This window comes from Parasteatoda tepidariorum, chromosome 1, assembly GCF_982258835.1.
Source record: "Parasteatoda tepidariorum strain Cologne lab strain chromosome 1, Ptep-v5.0, whole genome shotgun sequence".
NCBI classification, from domain to species: Eukaryota; Metazoa; Arthropoda; class Arachnida; order Araneae; family Theridiidae; genus Parasteatoda; species Parasteatoda tepidariorum.
In genome coordinates this window covers 32,624,689-32,648,416 of record NC_141755.1, presented here as the reverse complement: position 1 = coordinate 32,648,416, position 23,728 = coordinate 32,624,689, and the positions used below count along the sequence as shown (strand labels likewise).

Below are 23,728 nucleotides of genomic sequence, written 5' to 3'. Positions count from 1 at the left end.
TAATGGCGTACAATAAAAAACGGACTACCCTGGATAACTTTTGATCTAATGATTGGATCTTCACGTTCTAGTACTCAATCGTAATTTTTCGAGGAGGTGACCTTAAATATTAAGTGACGGCGATATTTTAAGTTACGAAATCAGGCACAAAAACTTTTTTTTTCTAAATCAACGCATATTTTTTCGACAGATTCGGATTTCTGATCCCCAAATTATGGGGGTTAATCGCAATCTATGAAATATGATCCCTATAGTTTGGTTAGAAGAGCGGTATAAAGTTTGTTTAATGTTTTATTTTTTTGCGTGTTTCGCCTCATTTCGAGAACTTTTTAAATGAATTGAAAAATATTTACACATGATTATAAAAATCGTTTGTCCGACGATAATTCAAAGCAAAAAATAACTTTTACTAAATGTTTATTATTTTATTTAAATAATAGTCGAAAAATTTTTGAATTGTAAGGTACACAAATTTTACATCATTTTAAAGAATGTAATTTTACATGACAAAATATGAGCGAAATTAATCTAAGTGCCTGAGAAATTAAATTTTTAAAAAGTCGTATTAAAAAGAAATTAAAAGTTATTCAGAAAAGACCGTTCTTTTTTTTTACTCACTGTACATTTAAATGGCCACATTTTTTTAACCAATTAACCCAAACGAAAAATTTGATGGGGTTGATGCGACATAACGATAATCTATTGTTTTAAATTGTTCAAGAGAATGATTGAGATAAAAATCACCTTGTGTAAGATTTTATTGAGCATTATCCTGTTATCAAGTGAATAATTACTTAGTTTGAGAAGTATCTATCTGGAAACAATACAACGATAGGTACTTTACAAGAAAAAAATTTGTTGTAAAATTTATATTGTCACGCTTGAAAAATATGGGATATCACTTTATTACAGCCAAACCCTTTATTAGTTTCCATGAGTTCTCACCAAAACTCATTCATCAATAATAATTGTGATAAATAACAGTTTTGTCTTATTTCTTACGGAACAAAATTCGAGCAAAGTATAGTACGTGTTACAAATCTGTCATTTCAAAACTAACTAAGCCATACTTAACTAACACGTGCTTCACTTTTCATTTTCCGATTGTTTCAATAGTATTTGTGTATGTATGTATTAATTTTAAATTAAGTAAAATGGGAAACAACCATTTATGTTGCTTGCAGCAAAAATCAGAAACGCAAAATGCGAAAAAAATTCGGGCTCAATACACGGTAAGATGATGAAGATATAAAAGTTCATATTTTATCGTTTTATTTTAAATTATCTTTTGAGTTTTTCCTTTAAGAAAAAGTGCTATCAGTTGATGATAATAACATTGTTCGAAAAGAGGATGTTACAGTCATCAAGTAGTCACTAGGGTAAGAAGTGAAAGCGAAAGTTGGAAGCTGTTTACTACTAGAGTGATTTCGAATTTCAAAAGAAAATTTCTCAGTTTTATAAGTTAGCCATTTGAGATTTATCAATTATCTTTTGCCGTTAATACTTCAAATTCAATTGCGATGGCCCTCAATTGTTCCTCGGGTTCCACTCGCTGTGTTATTATTTAGAGTAAGACTCTATAGTATTTAATCACGTTTTTTTATTATATAAATATATCGAAATGGAAACTACAAATGGAGATTCAGAGGTTCCAATTTTATTAAATTCGTTTAGGCCTATACCACCTAGAATTCAACAAACATTTTTTGGTAAAGTAAGTGATGATATTTATACATTATAGGACTTCCTTTATAATTGTTATATGTTTAAATATATGTAAGAATGAAAATGGAAGAGGCAATGTTTTACTTGGCATTAAAAAAATCTTTTTTTTGCATTGCAATTACGTTTTTTAAATAAATAATTCCGAGAAACAGAAGTGTAAGATATTATGGGATTAAAAACTTCATTCGCTTAAAAATATATAAATAAGAAATAACAGTCGACAGGGCTAGTCTTGAAAATGGGCCCCTATTTTTCAGCGCTTGAAATATGTCGACTGTTATTTCCTATTTCCATATTTTTGAAGTGAATGAAGTTTTTAATCAAGTAATTACGTTTTGTGTTTACATAATTGACCCCCGGTGGCTGAGCGGTAGCGCTACGCGCTGTCACAGGTCCCTGGTTCCATCCTTGGGCCGGGCAAGGTTGACTCACCCTTTCATCCCTTCAGTTGGTCGATAAATAGAGTACCAAGCATGCTAGGGAGTCAAACACTGGGGGTTGAGCGTTGGGCTGACCACTCAACCGGAACATCGACTCTTGTACCTCAGAGCCCAAAGGTCAAGAAAACTGAGATGGTCGCAGAAGGCCTTGGCCCTCTATGGGCTGTCGCGCCACTGAGTTTAGTTTAGTTCACATAATTATACTCTCAATATTGAAATATAATTTTGAATAAAATAGTTTAGAATGATTTTTGAACAATAATTTTTAACATATGCCTTTAGTTTATTTTCAACAACTTGCCACAAATGTCTATAGCCGTCGGATTTCTACTTTTTTTTTTTTTTTTTTTTTTTTTTTTTTTTTTTTTTTTTTTTTTGCAATATGTCGGCAAATGACAGCTATTGCCGCCTACTGTCTTAAAAAAAATCTTTTTAAGTGCATCTTTTAATTAAATTAATTCCTATTCCTCAATATCACATTCGTTGGAGAAATTGTATTTTAGAAACTAGTTAGCTTTACAATCTTAAAATCGTCGAATATGAATTAGGAATAGGTCACGCTGGCCCTGCACATTTTAATGAATGGAAAAAGAAACATCATTAGTACGAAGTCTACTAGTGCAATTATTTGCTAATTATTCACTAATACATCGGCAAAAAAAGATGTAATATTCCAGTTAACTGTTTTTTGGAAGAGAAAAAAAAATTGTGATGAGTAACACAGCCGTCGAAAGTTATCATCGAAAAACTGTGCGAAAATAGAATAATTTCACACTTTCAAACTACGCCTTGAGCTTAATTTTATATGGTAGTCATAAAACTGTTTATCGAAAGACTTCGTCGTATTATGAAATGATGCTTTTTGCGAAGAATATGCTATTTTTATAACTGGTGTGAGTTGTTTGCAACTGTTAATCATGACTGTTAGACAGAGACCGCGGAAGTATATCATATTTTTGGGGGGGGGCTCTCCTCCCTGTATATATATATATATATATATATGTATATATATATATATATATATATATATATATATATATATATATATATATATATATATATATATATATATATATATATATATATATATATATATATATATATATGATTTGAATTGTTTTAAAATCAAAATAAATTTAATGAAGGACATTTTTACCTGTAAATTATTTATCACTCATTTTTTTTATTCTGTTCGTTGGGACATTTGAAACCACGAATTTTCCTCATTGGTCATCAATAAGACCGTATATTCTTTCTACGGGGGGGAGGGAGGGTGATTAAGGGATGATTTGGTAGCAGTTTTCACGAAGGAAAATCTATATTTAAGGCTTGCTTCAAATAGAGAAGGTTTTTTTTTTTCTTTTAAATTTAGACACACAAAAAATTATATAATTTTTGTAATTGTAAATTTAATTACGCAAATATTGAGTGAAAAATTTTAATCTTAAATGCGGCTGTGATAAATGTGCCCCACCCCCTGTCCCCGGTTCCTGCTGTTCGGTTAAGTTTAGCCTATCTAAAGCCAACACTATCAACACTTGTTTTGAAAATTACGCAAAACTTCAATAAGGAAAAAAGCCATATTTTGTGAAAATGAAAAGCATTTGTGGTCTAATTTTTTAATTTTTAAAAACTTATTTCAATGCTGCTTATTTCAATGGGCTCGTAAAAATTTGCAAAATGAGAATAAGGTAGTGATTTTGATAATTTTCATCTAGGTGGGAAAGTGTCGCCCGATTTTTAAAAAGGTTTAATAAATTTTAAAAATATTTAAATTATTTATCTGTTTTAAGGCTCAAATAATTCTTCAAGGCAAAATTATATATATACAACAGTTTAAAATCATCGCATTGCATCAAATGAAAGGCACTTAAACTATGGCTTTCTTATTTTCCTTGGCGGCAGAGCTTCGAAAAACAGCGATAAACAATTGAAAACAAAATTATGTTTGATCATCACATTTAAAAGGTACAACACCGTGTTTATTAAAAAAAGTTACTGCCATCACCATTGTTTTAAAATATTTTCATCGCACGTGCCTCTCTCTCTCGTAAAGCAAAAACAACTGAATTGAAAAATATGGAATTTTGTACGCATAAAAAAAGTGCTAAAGGGACATCATAATATAGAAATGCTACAACATGGCCCAATGCTACAGCAATGGTACAATATGCATTTTTTCAGATAAGATACTTGATTAAAAAATTAAATCTATCTATGGCATTTTCCCTATTGATTAGCTAATTAATTTTTTGAATGACACAAGTATTTTTATATTTATTAAATACTAGACACTTTAATTATTAATTCGCTTCAAAAATAGCCTGGTCGGCAGGGCGCTGGGCCCATGTCCGAGAGTTCGTGGGTTCGAACCCCGCCGACCGAAGACTCCCCGTGCAGTAAATGGTGACTGATGCACGTTAAATCTGTCGAGTCGCAAAGTCCTCCATGTTCCCATAACAGATCAAAACTCTGGGGGTACTGGATTGCAGATTGATCGTTCTCTAATTCAGGTCAAAATTACGATCTGTGGATGAATGAATTGATGTATGAATGGGTCCGCCCTATAAACGGGTGTGGCAAAAGTAGAATTCTTGGCCATAGATGGCGCCACTGGAAAACAAGAACAATCTCACCCCTCTGCCTTAACAGGCATACGTTAACAACAACAATAAATATTTTCCCTTTTAACTGAGCTATCTGAAACTAATTATTAAAAAATGCATATATATATATATATATATATATATTCTGAGAATTAGTCAGGTATTTTTCTTTTCATTGTGATTATAGATTCGAGCTTTTAATTCTTTTACAACTTTGGAATGGGTGTACCTGACAACATCTTTAATAGCTCTAACTGTTTCACTTGGAATAACAATCGAGAGATTGACTGTAATTAATGCAAATGAGAGCGATTTTACTTTCGCCGTTCTTTTGCTACTTACAACAGGTATTTTTTTTAAAATTATTCATGTAAATTTATTGTTCAAATTCATGCATTATTGTATTATTTATATATTCTATTTATTGATTGATTAAGTTCTTGAATTTTTATAAATTTAAATAATTTAGAATTGAATTAGATTTGTTTATGTAAAAACTTATGGCATAATTTAGATTACGTTTATATATACATTAGGATGTTCATCGTGGAATATCCAATCCCCCATTGATGACAATCCTATACCCATTAGGTCTGTTTTTTAAAGGCTCTGTAGTCGCATGAAATGATGCTTTTTTGCGAATAATATATTATTTTTATAATTGCTGTGACTGTTAGGTGAAGTTTAAGTTTAGCCCATTTTCAGCTTGCATCTTCTATGCTTATTCTTAAAATGGCGCAAAACTTCAATATGGAGAAAAGCCACAGTTTTTAGAAAATGAAAAACGTTTATGGTCTAATTTTTGATATTTAAAAACTCACTCCAATGCTGCATTATCTGGGCTCATAAAAATTTACAAACAATTAGAATAAAGCGTTGATTTTGATAAGTTTCATCTAGGAGGAAAAAGATCACCAAATTGGCGATTTTTTATAAAAAGTTTAATAATTTTTAAAATATTTTACTTATTTGTCATTTGTAACGGTCTAGATAATTCTTCAAGACAATGTGGCTTATATAATTTAAAATTATAGGTTTGTTTCAAGTGTAAGGTAATAGCTTTATTTATTTACTTATTTATTTTGTAGCGGAGGATCATCAAAAACCGTATTAATGAAAATACAGTCATTCTGTGTGCAACTATTTTATAGGCTTTTATTTTAGAAAATCAAGTTTATAATAAACTATTCATTATTGTTCGTCGATTATTTGTCTATTAATACAGTGAAGCCTAGCAGAAGCGACTACTCTCTGTTCCACAGTAGAATGTTCGTTAATGGAGGTTGATCGTTCTTGGGTTACCTCCATTGACTTCAAAATGCTATCGAAGGTACATGATTTTTTGCAAACGATTTTAATTTCAGTCAGCGTCATTTTCTTGGTGTGAAAATACCACTTGTGTCGCGTCAGGAAAACTGGATAGATGAATAAAACGTAGCGTCAAAAAATAATACCAAAACTAATAAAATTATGAGTAAAATAAAAACTACCAGCTATGAATGATGGAACTACACTCAAAACAATTGAAGGATATTGAGTTTGTGGGTTGATCTTGCATCTGGAGAATTGTTTGAATGATTGATACACTATCGACAGACGTAGTAGGCTATACGAGATAAAATGACTTTTGTTTGGCAGAAGGAAAAAAATGCGTTTTAAGGAGCATTTGGATACAAAAGGAAAAAAACACAATTTGTTCCTTAAAATTTCCTTAAAAGAAAATCGTTTTTAGTTGGGTGTATAGTTGTTGTATTAGGGCCGTGTACAAAAAGAATTGATAGAAAAGTAAATTTTTAGAAAAACGAAAAAAATGGTTCGTACCAACAACAAAAAAAAACGATGTGCCGCAATATCCCATTTAAGGCAATTGGTGAGGTACAACATTTTACAAAAACAATAACGGAAGACTTATTTTTCTACATACCTATTTTTCTTTCCTTGATCAAACAGGATCTAAAAAAGTTTTTGTAAATGAAGCAGTAATTTTAGGTCACAATTTTGTTAGAAAATTCAAATTAAGTGACACAATGTCACAATAGTTTCCCCAAACGGTCAGCAACATTGGACACCTTTGAGGCATCGAGTCAATGAGGTTATTAATGAGGGGCTGTGGTATTCTGCCCCACTCCTCCAGAAGTAATCTTTCCAGTTTTTGAAAAGTTTGTGGGGGTGGTATGCAACCAGCGATTTCCTTGCCTAGAATATCCCAAATATGCTCGAATGCGTTCATGTCCGGAGAGCACGCTGGCCAATCCATTTGTATGATTCCTTCCTCCAAAAGCAAATTCACCAAGTTAGCACCTGCAGTTGCCGTCTATTTAGTCTCAGGATCTCATCCCTGTATCATCGACCGGTCAGAGCTCCATTTCGAATGATATGGAGATCAGTGAGCCCATCAATTTAGATGCCAGCATAGACCATCATTCCCCCATCGTTAACTCTTACACTTTCGTGCACGAACTCAGGATTGTTTCTACCTCCACGTTCCCTCCAGATGAAAAAAAAAGCCTATTATCAGAATGAACAGAAAAACGTGACTCGTCAGAAAAAGAATATTGCTGCTTTCATTTCCACTCCAGTTCACATGCTCTGTTGCCCACACACTGCGGGCACGACGGTCCCTTTCTGTTTACGGGACTCACACCATTGGTCGGCAAGCATTCAGATCAACATTGTAAATCTCATCGGACAGTTTGTGTCGAAACTGTGGTGCCAGTAGCCGAACGAAGGTGCTGTTGAAGAAGAGATTGAGCCGTTAGCGTTAAATAACGATCTTCATTAGGCGTTGTTGCACGTCTACGTCTTCACCGTGATCCCTTCTCTTACGTCAACTCCCTTGCCCTGAAACTCCAATGGCTTCTGCTACTTCGGGTTGTGTGTGACCCCCCTCTAACCGGCCAAGAACCCCCCAAGCTTCTGATTCGATTAAATGACTTCGTTAAGCCATTGCACTCATCAGGACAACGAGCTTACTGAATGTCGATCATTCTTTTGCGCTTTGTCTTACATTAAGTTGAAAGTCAAATCAAATTCGCTGCGCTAAAGCGTCGTCTTCGATGTCAAATTCAAAATTTGCATACTGCGAAGTTTGGAAGTAAGAAAAATTTGCATTTGTGACTCTCTCTTCTTCCATTTTGTGCAACAACAAAAGGTTGCTTATACCGTTATTTTATACAAGACTTACAATATCCTTTTAATTGTTTTGAGTAGTGTATTTTCTATAATAATGTTTTTTGTTTCCGTTAGTATTTAATTTTATACCATAAAAATTAGTTAGCTTTAAACAGGTTTGAGAAGCGTAGTCTTGTCTAAGATAACTTTTTTTTTCTAATTTAACTTTCAACTCCAAAAATAAATCATTGATAGCATCGTCTGACTACAACATAAGGTTATAGATCTCATTCAGAGATTGTTAAAAAGAGCTCTCCAAAATAAGAGACTCACATAAATATTTTGAATACATTTTAAACTACTGATTTTTTTTGTTAATACTTTTCGTTTTGATATTTTTTCGTGTTTTCTTATTTAACCCTTTTCGTATTTAGTGCAGAGGTTTGTCCGCTAGGAGAGGTTTCGATAGTCTCTCCTAAAGGTTTTCTTCAACAAAGTCTATGGAAAAAATTCCGTGCGTCCCAAAAGTGGTCGCAAATAGAGGAGGTCGCTATATAGAGGTGGTCTTTATTAAAGGTTTCACAATCAACTCATGTGAAAAATGATGTGTAAAGTATTACGTTTAAGGTATTTCACACAAAAACTTCTACACTTTTGGACTGTTTCTTGGTGTCTACATTATATGTGATAAATAAAAAAAATTAAAGTACCCTTTTTTTAATTTAATTTTTTAATTTTTTTTTTCAATTTTTTAATTTTTTAAAGCTTTTTAATAATTTTTTTTTATAATTTTTTTTTTACACGAAAACTTCTACACTTTTGGACTTTTTCTTAGTGTCTACATTATACGGGATAAATAAAAAAAATTCAAGTACCCTTTCTTTAATTTAATTTTTTAATTTTTTTCAATTTTTTAATTTTTTTTCAATTTTTTAAATTTTTTTAAAACTTTTTTTACACAAAAACTTTTACACTTTTGGACTGTTTCATTGTGTCTACATTCTACGTGATAAATAAAAAAAATTAAAGTACCTTTTTTTTTAATTTAATTTTTTTTTTACTTTTTCCAATAAATTTTTTTTTATAATTTTTTTTTACACAAAAACTTCTACACGTTTTGACTGTTTCATAATGTCTACATTCTACGTGATAAAATTAAAAAAATTAAAGTACCTTTTTCTTTAATTTTAAAGAAATCAAAGAAGACTAGGTATGCATACTTTGTATACTCTTATGATTGACTTTTTACGATTTTACCTTATCGCCATGAATTTTAAATTTGTAACACAAAATCGATTAAAGTATTAAAATTGTACATACTTTACTTTTTAATAAAAATGTATCCACTTTTTATCATGCCTACTTTTTACTAACAAAAAAAAATTTATTCTAAAAAAAAAGGATTTTTATGTTTTTGAATACTTGCAGTAAATTTGCAAATTAAATACAATTTTCACGCAGCATTGTATTAAGAAACTTAATTAGTTTTAACGTATAAAACGGAACAATCTAGTTTTTTTAAAATACATAAAAAAATAGTATTTTATTTTATAAGTGCTATTTTTCTAATAAAATATTCTTTGGGTTTTTTTTTTCTAGTCTTTTGTTACATGTATGTCATACATTCCATGTTTACTGAGAGATTTGACGAATTGATGGTATTTGTAGTTAGTAACATCACTGTTTTAATGTACTGCATAGTAAATTATGTAACAGGAGACACAAATGCTATAAAACTAGTAAGTCTGTCTTAAGTTAAAACATATTTCTTTGATTGTATCACTAGCGATTACTGTAAATCCAACGAGGGGGCAATTTAAATGCTACGTAAGCACCTAATAAAAGAGAAGTCTTCCTCTTTTTTTCTTTTTTTTTTGTACTAATAAAGAAGAAGAGATTTAAGCAATGCTTTTATATAAGGCTCTAAAATTACCTTATTTTCATTCTTTTAAATACAAAAATAAAAATTTAAAAATGTAAAAAAAAAGGGGGGATTACATTTTGACAAATTATTAATCTTAAATAAATTTGTGGACGAAAAAAGTAGGCATAAATTTTTTTCGGAGAGTTTCGGAGGTCAAGAGTTTTGACCACAGAAAGAAAGCAAAAAAAATTCTTAAATTCTTCTCAAAAATATTTTACTCGAAATTTTTTTAAAAGGAATTAAAATGCACATTTTCCTTTATGTGAAGTTACATTTTTATTTAAATTTAATTTTATAAGTGCTTTACAACAACAAATGTCAAAGTTAAAACAAAAAGTTATGGATGAGGTGCTGCGACTCTCTTAGGTAAGTATGGAAAGTGATTATAATTTGCTCATTTTCTATATCTAGGTGAGAGGGAGGGTGACTGAAAATGTCAAAATTATGCTTACGTAATATTTAAGTGGCCCCTAGCTGTCCCCTCTACACGAATTCTTCATGATTCCTCGTTGACACTTAAAAATAATGTTCGAACTTGCTATTTTGTGGTCTCTAAACGTATAGACGAAGGTTATTTTTAACAACATCTGGTAAATTTTGACTCTTAGCCAAATCAATCGTATACTATACCTGCAATATTTTTAAAAAAATTAAAAATTTATTAAAGTTAGAAAATAAATTAACGAAAAGCTATAATCTTGTCATCAGCTCACGCGATTACATCCTCCAAAATAGTGCTTTCTAATATTGTATCAATGTAGCCAAAGCTAAAGATATCATTAAAATAGTGTGAGTAGCACCGAAAAAATGATGTTTCTTCTAATCTATCGTCAGTAAGAATTAAAATATCGAATAAATGTAATTATATCCGCGAATAAATTAATATCAAATCGGATGTAATAAATATTTCGGACATTCACCAAAGCGACTATGTGATTTTCAACATTCACCGGTGAAAGTCAACAACCACCGATTTCGGTCATTCACATGCACATCATTTACATAATAACCTCATCAGGACGTTTATTTCATACTTTGCCTAAATAGCATCCGTCATTTGTGAAATATAAATCATCTCATACTTTGCCGGCTAGTTTCAGGGATAATATATAATGCCTAGGCATTATATATAATGCCGGATTTCATAATTTGCCGGTAACAGATACAAATGCCAGATGCGTAAATAGGTGCAAGTAAATAATCTACTTTTTATGCATAGCACGTCAAGAACTTCTAAATTAATTAGTCCTATCCACTTCGAATAGATTTCATTCGACTTAGTTATTCGTCTAGATAGCAATATTTAGGTTTATACCTTATCTTAAGTTTTAGCACTATAGCACTGTTTTAAAATCATTGTGAAGCTTGTTTTCTTTTCAGGCTATTTAACAATCATTGGTGTTTTCAGTCCATTCTTAATTGGTCTCGGAGTTTTTCTGTGCATTCGATATTTCCATTCCAATAACTTGGTATTTTATACAGTCGGTGCGACTGCATCATTACAAAAGTCCTGTCAAATTTATTACATCTGCAGCTCATTGTTGAAATTTGATATGCAACTACAAGTTAGTATGTACAGTGCTCAAGATATAGACGGACCACCCTTAATAACTTTTAATCTCATGATCGCATCTTCTAAGACTTAATGGCTCAAGGGGGTGACTTCAAATATGCTAATTAATAAATGCAGACGATATTTTAAATTGCGAAATCAGGCACAAAAGCGTACTTTCTTTGAATAAATATATCTTTTTTTTTCAACGGATTTGGATTTTTGACCCCCAAAATATAGGGGGTAGCCGCAATCTGGGAAATATGCTCATATGGTCCCCATAGTTTGATCAGGAATTAGTAAAGATTTATTATTTCATTTAATAATGGTAAAAAAGAAATTGAATTGTAAGGTATGCAATTTTTTACATCATTTTAAAGTATGTCATTTTGCATGGCAAAATACAAAATTTGAGCGAAATCGGTTAAATAGTTCCTCAGAAATCGAATTTTAAATATCTGACTTTTTTTAAATTCAATTTCTCAGGAACTGTTCAACCAATTTCGCTCAAATTTTGTATTTTGCCATGCAAAATTACATACTTTAAAATGATGAAGAAAAAAACTGCATAGCTGACATTTCAAAATTTTTCGGCCATTCTTAAGTAAAATAATAAACAATCATAAAATTTACTAAAAGTTATTTTTTACGTGGAATTATTTTTGGATAATGAATTTTATAATTGCGTGCAAAATTTTTTCAATTCGCTTAAAAAATTCTCGAGATATAAGAAAATACGCAAAAAGTAAAATTAACATTAAGGGGACCAAACTTTGGACCTCTCTCCTGACCAAACTATTGAGATTATATTTTCCAGATAATATATTTTACTCTCCCAATATTTTTTGGGGTCAGAAATTCGAATCCGTCGAGAAAAATGTGTATTCAGATAAAGTATGTTTTTGTGTCTGCTTTCGTATCTAAAAATATCGCCTGGAAGTTCTGGAACGTGAAGATCTGATCATTAGATCAAACGTTATTCAGGATGGTCCGTTTATTTATTTATTTTTTTGCACACTTTAACATTAAAATTATATGATGTTAGGTAGAATTTTTATCTCTATGCAAAATTAAACTTTTAAGGGGTTATTCAAATATTGCATTAGCATCTTAGGAAAAGGGTTCGAGCAATACTAATCACAAAAAATTCTTCGATTAAAATTGTAAAAAAAATACATTTTAAAAACATCTTACGTAGGCTATTAAGTTACGTAAGCAGTTTTCTCAAGAAAGTAAAAACAAAAAAAGAACTTAAGAAAAGAAGTCTTAAAATTTCTATACGAATATATGAAAACTGGCTGCTTTGTCGTTCCAAATTTATATTCTTAGAATAGAGATACCTTGCGGTCGGAATAACCTAGTTCGTAGGGCGTTGGGCCCATGTTCAAGAGGTTGTGAGTTCGATACCACCTGCCTGGTCGAAGGCTCTCTTGTGTCATTATGATGATGCAGGTTAAATCTGTCGGGTCTCAAAGTCCTCCATGTTCCTATAATAAATCATATCTTTAGGGGTAATGGATTGGAGATTGATTGTTCTCTGGTTCAGGTCAAAATTACGATCTGTGGATGAATAAATGGATGCATGAATGAATTCGCCCTATAAATGGGTTGAGAGGTATGTGTGTGGCAGAAGTCAATTTCTTGGCCATAGAAGGAGCCACTGGAAAACAAGAGGAAGCGCAACCCTCTTGCCTTAATGGCATACGACAACAAGAAATACCTCGACGGATTTCTCTAACAGAAAGAATTTTTTTCTCAAAAAGTAAAGAAATGATCTTTCGAAAACTTTTTTTATTTCGATACAAGATTTTTAGCGTTTTGAGGACGCTAGTCGCTTTTACGCAGGCAAAAAGAGGAGTTGTGTATACTGATACAACATACATTTGCAGGCTTGTCTGATCAGTTAAGGCTTATAAGCTTTTGTCATGTAGATGGGCTAATAGCACAATTCGGAAAAGTTGTTGTTGTTGTAGTTCATTTACGTCGCACTAGAGCTGCACAATGGGCTATTGGCGATGGTCTGGGAAGCATCCCTGAGGAAGATCTGAAGACATGTCATTACAATTTTGATCCTCTGCAGAGGGGATGGCACTCTCACTCCAGTAGCCGATGCTCTGCGTGTAGAACAGTTTAACGAGGACCAATGCGGCTCACCCTCGGTTCCTTTGCAGGTGATCAAAATGATCAGCCACCCACACATTGATCGCAGATAGTGATGATTAACTTCGGTGATCTACTAGGAACAGTGTCTGCGGTACTACAAGAAATACTTTTAAAATATTTTTTTTGATTTAATGATCGTATTTTTACGTTGCAAAGTAACAAAATCTTGAAAAATATTACTTTCTTGGAATAAACATGAATATTTTCTTACGATTCTGATTTGCCTAAAGGTTTTGACTTTTGTTTATAATTGCATTAATTCTTTGAAATCTCCATAACACTATAAACTTAGACACAATTAGGTAAATGGTAACAAAAAATAGTTTAGTCAAAAGAGTATTTGCTAAACTTTATTCATCAACATAATAATAATCTCATCAAAAATTGCAATTTTTATTAATCTTCAATTATTTTTTAGTGTTTAACTTATTAATGACCGAATTATTCATTCTTGAATTATAATTTTCTTATTATGTTCATTTCTTGAAATTTTTAGCAGAGTTTTCTGTAAACAAATTTGAAATTAGAAAAAAATCCATTAAAACGTAACTATGTTCACAACTATTTTCGTAACTCTTACTCAAAAAGCTACAAAGCTCTTCACACAAATTTTTTTTTTAAAAAATGTCACGGTTTCAGTTTTTTTAACTCGAAGAAAAGCTTCAATTTTAAACGACATACAGGGTGTTACATAAAGACCACCCGTAATATGTATTTTTTGTTTGAAGTCTTTTAATGTCTATTCTTATGTTTTATTTTCTGTAATGTTATTGTTTACTGTTGTTTTCTGCAATTTTTTTTTATTTTCTGCATTTATGTAATATTGTTCTGCTTTGTTTTTTATTTTATTCATTTACTTACTTTTTACCTTTTTTTAAGCTTAGTATGTTGGTTTTAGTCATGGGCAAGGCAGATGTGATATTGATAGGAGAAACAACACAGACAATTATTCTCGCATCTGGAATACCTGTTACATTTCTTTTCATCCTTGTTGGTTTTTTAGGTGTAAGTAAATAACTCAATTTTTTTAAGAATTAATTAACTTAAAATACCCAATATTTCAAGAAAAATATCTGTGTTGAAAAATTAATAATTAGGCGATTTCTGAGCATTAAAAACAGTACAATTATTTCATAAAAATAGTATACTACATTACACTATTATAAATGCAAAAATTCATTTATAATAAACCATCCACCGGCAGCAGTTATGGTTACATGAACCACATAGTCCTTAACCAGCACAAACACACTATTTTGGCGCTTTCTATCTTCAGCGTTGCTCTGAATTTTCGCCATTAAATTTAAGATTTCTACTTTGGAAAAAAAACTTGTAATTTTTCTCTACCCCCCAGTTAGGGTATAGCCACCTCGAATTGCTCCGATTATTACATGACACCGGGGGAAAAAATTCTAGTTTTTCTCTTACCTGTTAACCTGTTAAGGAACATATGGTCCAATTTGACTAATTTTAGACTTAATATCCTGTCTTAACGTGTTACGAATTTACGATCGTTTGTCAATTAGGCTAATTACCCCGACCATTACAAATATCAGTATGAAACTATTTTTTTGTTTGCTTGTTTGTTTTTTTGGTCTCATACAAACATCAAGGGAGGTGAGAAATTTAATGATGATTTCGTGAGTTGGATGTCGCTGGATTCTAGGAGGCTGACCTCCTGTTCGCTGCCGCTCATCAATCCCGATTATTGCTTCGCAATATTTGTTGTTTCTTGTCAGACAACAGTTTTTCGACTAAAGTTAAAATAATTCATTTAACATATATGTACAAAAAGGATTCTGTTTGCTTACGCTTGTGCCTCCACTTCCCACGTCCATATATTATTATCTATTAATATCGTAAATATTTAGACCTATTGGTGAACAGAAGTCGTTTTTCTAAGTAATCATTTTTTAAAATAACATTTATATTGTTATAACATTAAATTGTTCAAACAAATTTTATTAGTTTATAACCGTAATTTATTATTTTCGCTTATCAAACAGGCGGATATATTAAATGCTATTTTTGCTTGCATCTCATCGTGCATGAAGCTGATCGTTAAGTTCTAAATCATTTAGCAGATCTCTTTAACTGTCATTTATAATTGTATATTAATGTTATTTGCGCAAAAGTAATAATTGTAAAACGGTTAATAAGATTAGACCACAATTTTAAATAACTTTATCTTAAAAGGCAATGCAGAATTACATTCAATAATAAAAAAAGCAATTCTCTTAATTTTAAATTCTTGGATTACGCTGCATATTTTTTTCTTCTTTCTTTCTTTTCTATAGTTACGTTATGAGAATAAATCTCTGATGATTCTATTTTACATCTTGGCCCTTGCTGAACCAACTTATATCACATACAAATTTATTTATGTAAGTATAAGCATTAGTGGTTTTTGTCTCTGAATTTCAAGTACAAGAATTTAAATTTATAGCATGTGTATGAAATAATAACACACACAAATACGATTAATATGTTTATAAGATCGCATTATATGATATGATCAAATTTCCAATTAAATTCTCTGAAATTTCAATCTAAGTTAAATATTACCAATTTACAACTTTATTCAATCTCCTTATTTTAATTTACTTTAGAGTTATATAAATACGTGAATGAGTCTTTTGTTTTAAACTAAGCTTTCAAATTTTACATTACTCACAATATTTATCTAACACTGTAGAATAATTATTCAACAAAAATGTGTTTTAACATGCCTTATTTTATTCTGAATTTTAAAAAAATCCTTTTTCATAAGCTGCTTTTTATGAAATTTTTTTCGAAACTAGCACTCTTTTTATTATTTAAAAATTATTTTCTTTGAATTCAATAAGACTTTTGAATAAGGGCTATTCCATGGTAACTTACGTTACATTCACAGAAACTTTATTGCACTGAGAACTTAGAAGCAAACAAATAATACTAATACACAATCTAAAATAAAGTGATTTCTTAAAATTTCAATCAAAACCAAAAGGAAACTAATTAGAATAATTAATTTTTTCAATTTAAGCAGTGTAAAAACCTAAAACTAGTGTGGTAACTTACGTTACTGAAAAAGGAATGGCATAAATTTGCAATATGCTTGAAGGCAAAATTCTGTTCTTATACAAATGTTAATTGATTAAGATTATATGTATCATTTTACTGACATGTTTAAATATTTATCATGCCTAGATTTAGGATTTTATTTCAAAAGTTAAATTAAATATAATTTTTTAAATGGGTAACTTACGTTACAGTAACTTACGTTACGAAATTCCCTTTGCATCAAACTTTTACTCCAGTAATGTACAAATGCAAATTAACATATTTAAACAGTATAGTGCAAGGGAGAAAAAGTGTACATGAAGTAAACTCAAAAAACTTTTGATTTACACACTTGATTCAGACATTACTATGCACACTTATAATGTCCTCTGTTATTAACTAGTATAGGGGCTCAATTCTTTTCACCATGCTTTTTTTCTGGTAGAATATTTCATCTCTTTTTCCTGGTCATTTCCAATAGATTCCCACAGCAGCCATTACATTGACTTTAAATTCTTGCTCTTCAACAGACATTATCACACCAGGATATTATATTTCCTCGTATCTAACCATATACCAATCTCCAGCTTTTATTTTGGATTCATCATTTTGTTTTTCAACATCTTTCACTTAAAAAACCCTTCTGGTATACCTTCTTGAACATTTAAATGGTGGATCTGCTTAATGTTTTTAATCTGTGGAGCTTTTGAGAATAGACTAGACAGATTAACTTTTTCTGACACTTCTTAATATCTTCTGGTGTGATTTCTACCGTATTTATTTTTGTTCAATGCTCTTGTGTTGCTATCCCAAACTCAGAAGCATTGATGACAATATGTTTTCTTTTCTATACGACATCTCTTACACTTCTTAGATCCACCTGTCCCATCAACAGGACTCTTGCCGTGTGACGTACCAAAATAATTCCACATCAATATTTTTCCATGATGAATCTCAAAAACAGGTAAGACCGGAGTTATATATCGATTCTTGAACTGACTCCTTGGCCCATCTGACCAGATGTGAACATTTTTGATATCCACCGGCACACATTCTCCAGACCAGCACTCATCTGTTTTTTCTGAACATAAAAATAATTTTCTGAAGTATTGCGTAAGATGGAACATTATGGAATTTTCTGAAGGCTTCAGTAGCTTATCCGAAGTTTTCGTGATACTTACAAAGACAAACATTTCTGGGAGGTTTGCTACTAAGCAAGATATGCTTTGGACGGAGCTCAAAGGACTTAGTCTTCCAATTTTGCATTCTGGATTTTTTTTTTTTCCATAAACATTTGGTACATTTCCCGAACTGAATGAAGAAGACCGAACTGAATGAAGAAGAATTGTACTTTCTTCTTGCCACCATTAGCTTGTAGAGAGATTTCGTCCAACTTTGAAAACATATGAATGCCAGCACCCAATAAAATGACTTAATGCAAAGATTTTCAATAAAATTAATATCCTAAGGCAGTGTTTATTTATTTAAACTTTGTTATTGTAGCTGGATACATCTTATTTAGTTTATATGCCAATTTTCAAAAGAAATGAACTCATTTCACATTGGTAACTTACATTACATGCAAGTCAGTAACTTACGTTACATATATTGAATAGTGCACAAAACAATAAATAAATAATATTTAAAAAAAAAACTATTGCTATTTATTTAGTGCTAGCCTTTAAGGAAGAAAAAATAATATTCTTACTTTTGTATCACATGTTTTTTTTTACACATAAAAACTTTTCCTAGTTTTTGGTAACTTACGTTACATGCATTAATGTTTAGATGAAATTTATATAATTAAGTGAATTTAACAACAAAAAATTATTTTAACACTGCACAATACTTCAACTAAGTGTAATAAACAATATTTATTCTTTGGAACATTTTGAAAGGAAGATAATGTTAAGTTACTGATTTTCAGAATCTGACTTTGTTCTTCACCCAAATCAGAACAAGCAAATGCCAATGTTCAATGGGCTACCAACACTAAAAAACTGAATTCTCAAAAAATTTTTTTATAAATTATCAAACTTCAAACCTTTCTAATTCAGAAAAAATCCAAAATAATAACATTATTCTTATTTGAATTTTCCGATGCTTTTCCCCTTTTTCATGGAATCGCCCATAAGATATTGTATGACACTTTTTTGACTAATATATATTATATTGGAAAAAAATTAGGTTTAATAAGATATATCAAGATTCTTTTCGGATTAAATATTATTCCATAACGAAAAGATGTATTGAATTAGACCAAAAAAATTTAATGAAATAAAATTGAAGTTTTAAAAACTGCGTTTTAAAAGCTGATTAAAAAGAAAATAATTATTATTTCAGACCTAAAACAAAATACTTAGGGTGCATCACTAACTCAATAAACTTTTATCACCTCTAAAAGTTCTTTCACATTTCTTATTTTAAGTGCTAAAAATGAATAAATAAAATCATATCGCTAATTTTTATGAACTTTAAAAACGAAGTTAAAAAATTATTTACTTTATTTTTCTATTCTAGATACCATTTAATTAAAATAAGAGTATAATATTAAATTAAAAAGTGCATAATATTTACATCAACTTCAACAGGCAACAAAGATACGTATCAGCTATTTTCTATTAAAACATGTTGAAATTTCACAACCTTCATTAAGAAGAAATGATTTATTTATTTATTTGTTAGTATCAATTTTTCTTTTCTATTATAAATTCTATATTTTTCCTATTATAGATTGTAACAACACACTCAAATATCGATGCAATTTATAACAGTACTTTTGTATGTGGTTCTTTTGCGTTGATCATATGGATGTTACTGATATTTTCAACATCGTATTTTGCAATTTACCATTTTGGTAAAGGATTGAAAGAGAAAAGTAAGTTAAATATCTTTCGAACTACATAGATCTTTTAGAAATTAAAAAGAAACATCTAATTTTTGTCAACAAATTGACTTCATAAAAACTAAAAAAGATTCAAAATTTTCTTTATCAAAGCCATTTCTATAAGAACTTGCTGTTAAGCTCTTTTATTTATCAAAAAACTTTTAGCCATAGAAATCACCGAAAAGCGATCATAGGTTTCTTTTCCCGAATATATCTAATGAGAAATATTTATTCTCCCTTTCTCATTGATAAAACTGGTTTTTCAAAACTGTTATCCCTTATCTACAGTGCCCACAAAATTCTAGAATAACCCTTTTAATTTCAGCTATAAAAGTGGTGTTTAGGTATTGTAAGATGGTATTACTTTTTCAATAAATTATTTATAAGATGCATTTTTTATATATAGAGGAGAAGGTGTAAAAATGGGCACAGGTGTAAATATGGGCACCCCTCCCTAGTAGCTATGGCAGGTACTGAAGACTGGCGGCAAGGACTGTATATGGCGCCAGTTGCTAATATAAGATTGTACAGAGCAGTTGAAACCATTTTTTCAAGTAGTGTGGATGCAGCGTGAGTTATTGCGCAAATTGGTGTTTATTCTGGACTGCAAACTTTTGAGAGGTATGTGAAATCGTTTTCTTTTCATGTACTTATGTTCTGTTGAAAATAATTTGACAGTGATATCCGGAAAGCGGAGATCTTAAGCTATTTTTTGAAGCACACCTTTAGTCACGCACGCTTTTAGGTTACTTGTGATAGTGGCCATCCTTCTTAGGTGGGATTGGTGTAAATATGGGCCCCCATTTAAAGGGTGCCCATAATTACACCAACTTTTTTTAGTGGAGTTTAGCACATCAGGCTCTAGTTATGCCAATTGATAAGGCAGCTGAAATACCTCAATGTTCCCCGGGAACTTCAAGTGCAATTTCTCCGTTCGACATATCTCCTGTTCCCAACATTAAGAAGATAACCACTACTCGTGGACGCAAAGCAGCAAGGTCCAGCCTCATCACCGGATTACCATACGAGGATCAGTTGACCAAGACGCTTGACAAGTGCTCTCAAGAAGACGTCCTTGAGTTTTCCCGGGGTAAGAGACCGGCCAGAGGGCAGGGTGGGAAGACGAAAGGCCTTCAAAAAAAGAAAATTCGGCCCACAAACCGATACGATTCATCATCGGACTCATCAGACTAGATGACCCTCCTCTTATCTACAGCGATGATGATACGAATATAATAAATGTCAACGGTGGGGATAAACCAGCGATGCAACTTGCAGTTTTTGTGATGGAAAGTTCTCTGAAGACACTCGAGGAGAGGTGTGGGTAAGATGCGTTATGTGCCAAATGTGGGCACTGTGCCGGGGGTGAAAGAGCCAGTTATGTTTGCGATTTCTGTAAATAATTTTTTTTCCTGTAATAAATAAATTCTCTACCATTTTGTATTGTTTTATCCTGTTTTTAAATTATTTTTGGTGGCTTTTTTGAAGAGGGCCCATATTTACACCCCATTTTTTCTGGTGCTTTTTTTAAAGATTTTTGAAAATCGTCGTTTTTGAAATGAAATAATTGATGTTAATCATTGTTTTGCCTTCTCGCATTTAGGAAACTTGTTATAGTTGCTAATGAAAGATAAAAATCTAGAAATTTTCAAATTGAAAGTAACTTTATCCAAAAAACAAAAGAGGGTGCCCATATTTACACCTTTTCCTCTAATGTTTAGAAGACCTTGTGATAACTAGACTAATATCTATCGAAAGTTTAGAGGGTAGATAAAAACTTTAACAGGCACTCTACAATATACATGAAGAGTATTAGTTTACAAACTAACGTTAATTACATTAAAACATTCGTCTATATCTGTATGCACCATAAAAATACAGACGTCGTTAAACCATTTTGTTCATTCGACTGGAAAAAAAACAAAAAAAAAACAGGATATAATCATTAATAAATAAAGAAGATTTCAATATCTTTGAGGGCCATTAGTATGAGATTAATAAAAGTTATAGCGGTATTTACCAGCGATATTTATTAATCGCCATTTCTTAAATTTTCAGTTAATATAAAAAATTTGATCATGATTTGAAATTAGTGACTGAAACCGAAAGCGTTGTTCATTTGTTGTTGCTGTTTTTAACGCTACTCGCCAATACCAGCAAGCATGCTTGTTGAAACCAAGCGAATTTAAAGCAGAGGATGCGATTTTTGTTTTTCAGTGGCACCATCTAGAGATAAGAATACGTCTTCGGATACACGCACGCCACAGCCCGTTTTTATAGGGTGGACCCATTCGTACATCCACGGATCGTAATTTTGACCTGAACCAGAGAACGATAAATCTCCAATTCAGTACTCACAGAGATATTGAATTATTATGGGAACTCGGAGGACTTAGTGAATCAACAGATTTAATATGCATCAGCCACTATTTACTTGTCTTCGGCAGGTAGGGATCGAACTCACAATGTCTTGGACACGGGCCCAACGTTCTACCAACCAAGCTATCGCGATCCTCGCGTTGTTCATTTACTTTATTTTTCTGCGTGTTATTACCTTATTATGAAACATTTTATGATAATTATAATTACTCACAGTTTTACAAATATTAAAAGGGGATTAAATTATAATTACTTTTATAATAAATTTTATTTAAAACTGTGTTCAGAAAGCATATTAAAATAATTAATATATAAGGATATCTAATGATGGTGTCATAGTTTTCTATTGTTTTGTTGTCGGTACATTTTTACTGGCCGAAAAACCACATTGTAGGATCCAGTTTTCCCACATATATTTCTATACTCTTTTGGTTGTCATCAGCATAAAGTTAATAAAATTAATTAATGCATTGTTTTTCTGTAAATTATTTTTGTAAGCCAAATTTAAAGGTATTTACCTGTTATATTTATTTTCTTATTGTTGTTGTTGATCGTTGCCTAAATTCAGATCGTTGCCTAAATTTTCGAGTAAATTATATTAATATGCTATAAATAAATTATCGTTAAAAAGATTCGTTGAATGATCAGCTTCATGCAGAAAGTGATGCATGTGCAAATTGTATTTAATGCATCTGACTGTTTGGTAAGCAAAAATATTTAATTACGGTTTTGAACTCGCCAAATTTGCCTTTTAAACTATTTACTAATCAAATTTATCTTATAATAAACAATAAAATTTAAAAAAAATTATGTTGAACATGAAAAGCAGCAATAAACAGGAGGCTTGGTCCTCTAGTAGCAAAAATAAATAAATAAATAAAACGCATAAAATTGTAAAGCAAATTATTAAGAATAAACATTTTACATTATTGCAAAATAATCCTTTTGGTGAAAAATATTTAACGAGGTTTTACTGTAGATCAAAATTGAATAAACAAAAAAAAAAATTGTGAATGAAACTGTTATGGTAAACCGATCAAATATTAAATGTAAATTTGCCCCTATATATGATCAGAAATTTTCTTAAAAAATATTTGGAACCACTTCCTCCAAATATTAGCACCCAGCTATGTGCATGGGACTGAGCCCCCTGGTACTTTAATTTTTTTTCATCGTTTTTCAATAATTTAACATAAAAGCTAATACAATTATTTTTCTTTACTTAGTGTTTGAAGACAATGGAGGCTCACAAAGTTTTACTACAAGAAATAGTGAAGCAACTTACTTACTGTCTCCTTCTCTAACAGGGATACAATCTACATAGGATCTAAGATCTTTCCACTTCTACATCTCTTACAACAATAAAATCCCTCTGATTTGAACTAATCATTGATTCATATTATTGAAAGGAAAAGGATGATACGAAGTAATTGAGATGCCCAGAAAGTTAGTGATTGTTTTCGGTGACAAATGGGTAGGTTTGAAAATATCAGAATGTTTGAAAGCACATGACATGTTTACAAAATTATAAAAGATCAATTTTATCAAAGTATTACTGCTGTTAGACGAATTAAAGATGTAATTGGACATAAATCTGAAGATGTCATGTTTCTTCGAGAAAAGGCATGGTTTATTCCCTTCTGTTTAAAAATAAAACCTATCCACTATATTTATCAAACTTTTGCACATAACAATTCTCTGGACGATTTAAAAACTCACCTAGAAAAGCTTTTCTGCAAAAATGGCTGAGAGGTACTGAAAGATTTGTTGGCTTCTAAAATCAGGTATGCGTAATGCAGATTTGTAAGACACTGTTTCCAAGGGATCCATAGTAGGTGGGCCAACGTTGCTCTCACAGTAAGGACAGATAGTACAGAGAATGAAAAAAACATCCATGCC

At 31.1% G+C, this 23,728-nt stretch overlaps 1 protein-coding gene across 1 annotated transcript; it reads left to right on the top strand.

Annotated features, from left to right (window-relative positions):
• Positions 1 to 1,575: 1,575 nt before the first annotated feature.
• LOC107439631 (uncharacterized) lies at positions 1,576 to 23,422 on the top strand. Its single transcript, XM_087161482.1, has 8 exons — positions 1,576 to 1,714; positions 4,959 to 5,118; positions 9,482 to 9,625; positions 11,187 to 11,371; positions 14,401 to 14,526; positions 15,819 to 15,905; positions 19,297 to 19,441; positions 23,056 to 23,422. The coding sequence occupies exons 1-8, from the start codon at positions 1,622 to 1,624 to the stop codon at positions 23,151 to 23,153; spliced, it is 1,038 nt and encodes a 345-aa protein (XP_087017608.1). The 5' UTR covers positions 1,576 to 1,621; the 3' UTR covers positions 23,154 to 23,422.
• Positions 23,423 to 23,728: the final 306 nt, after the last annotated feature.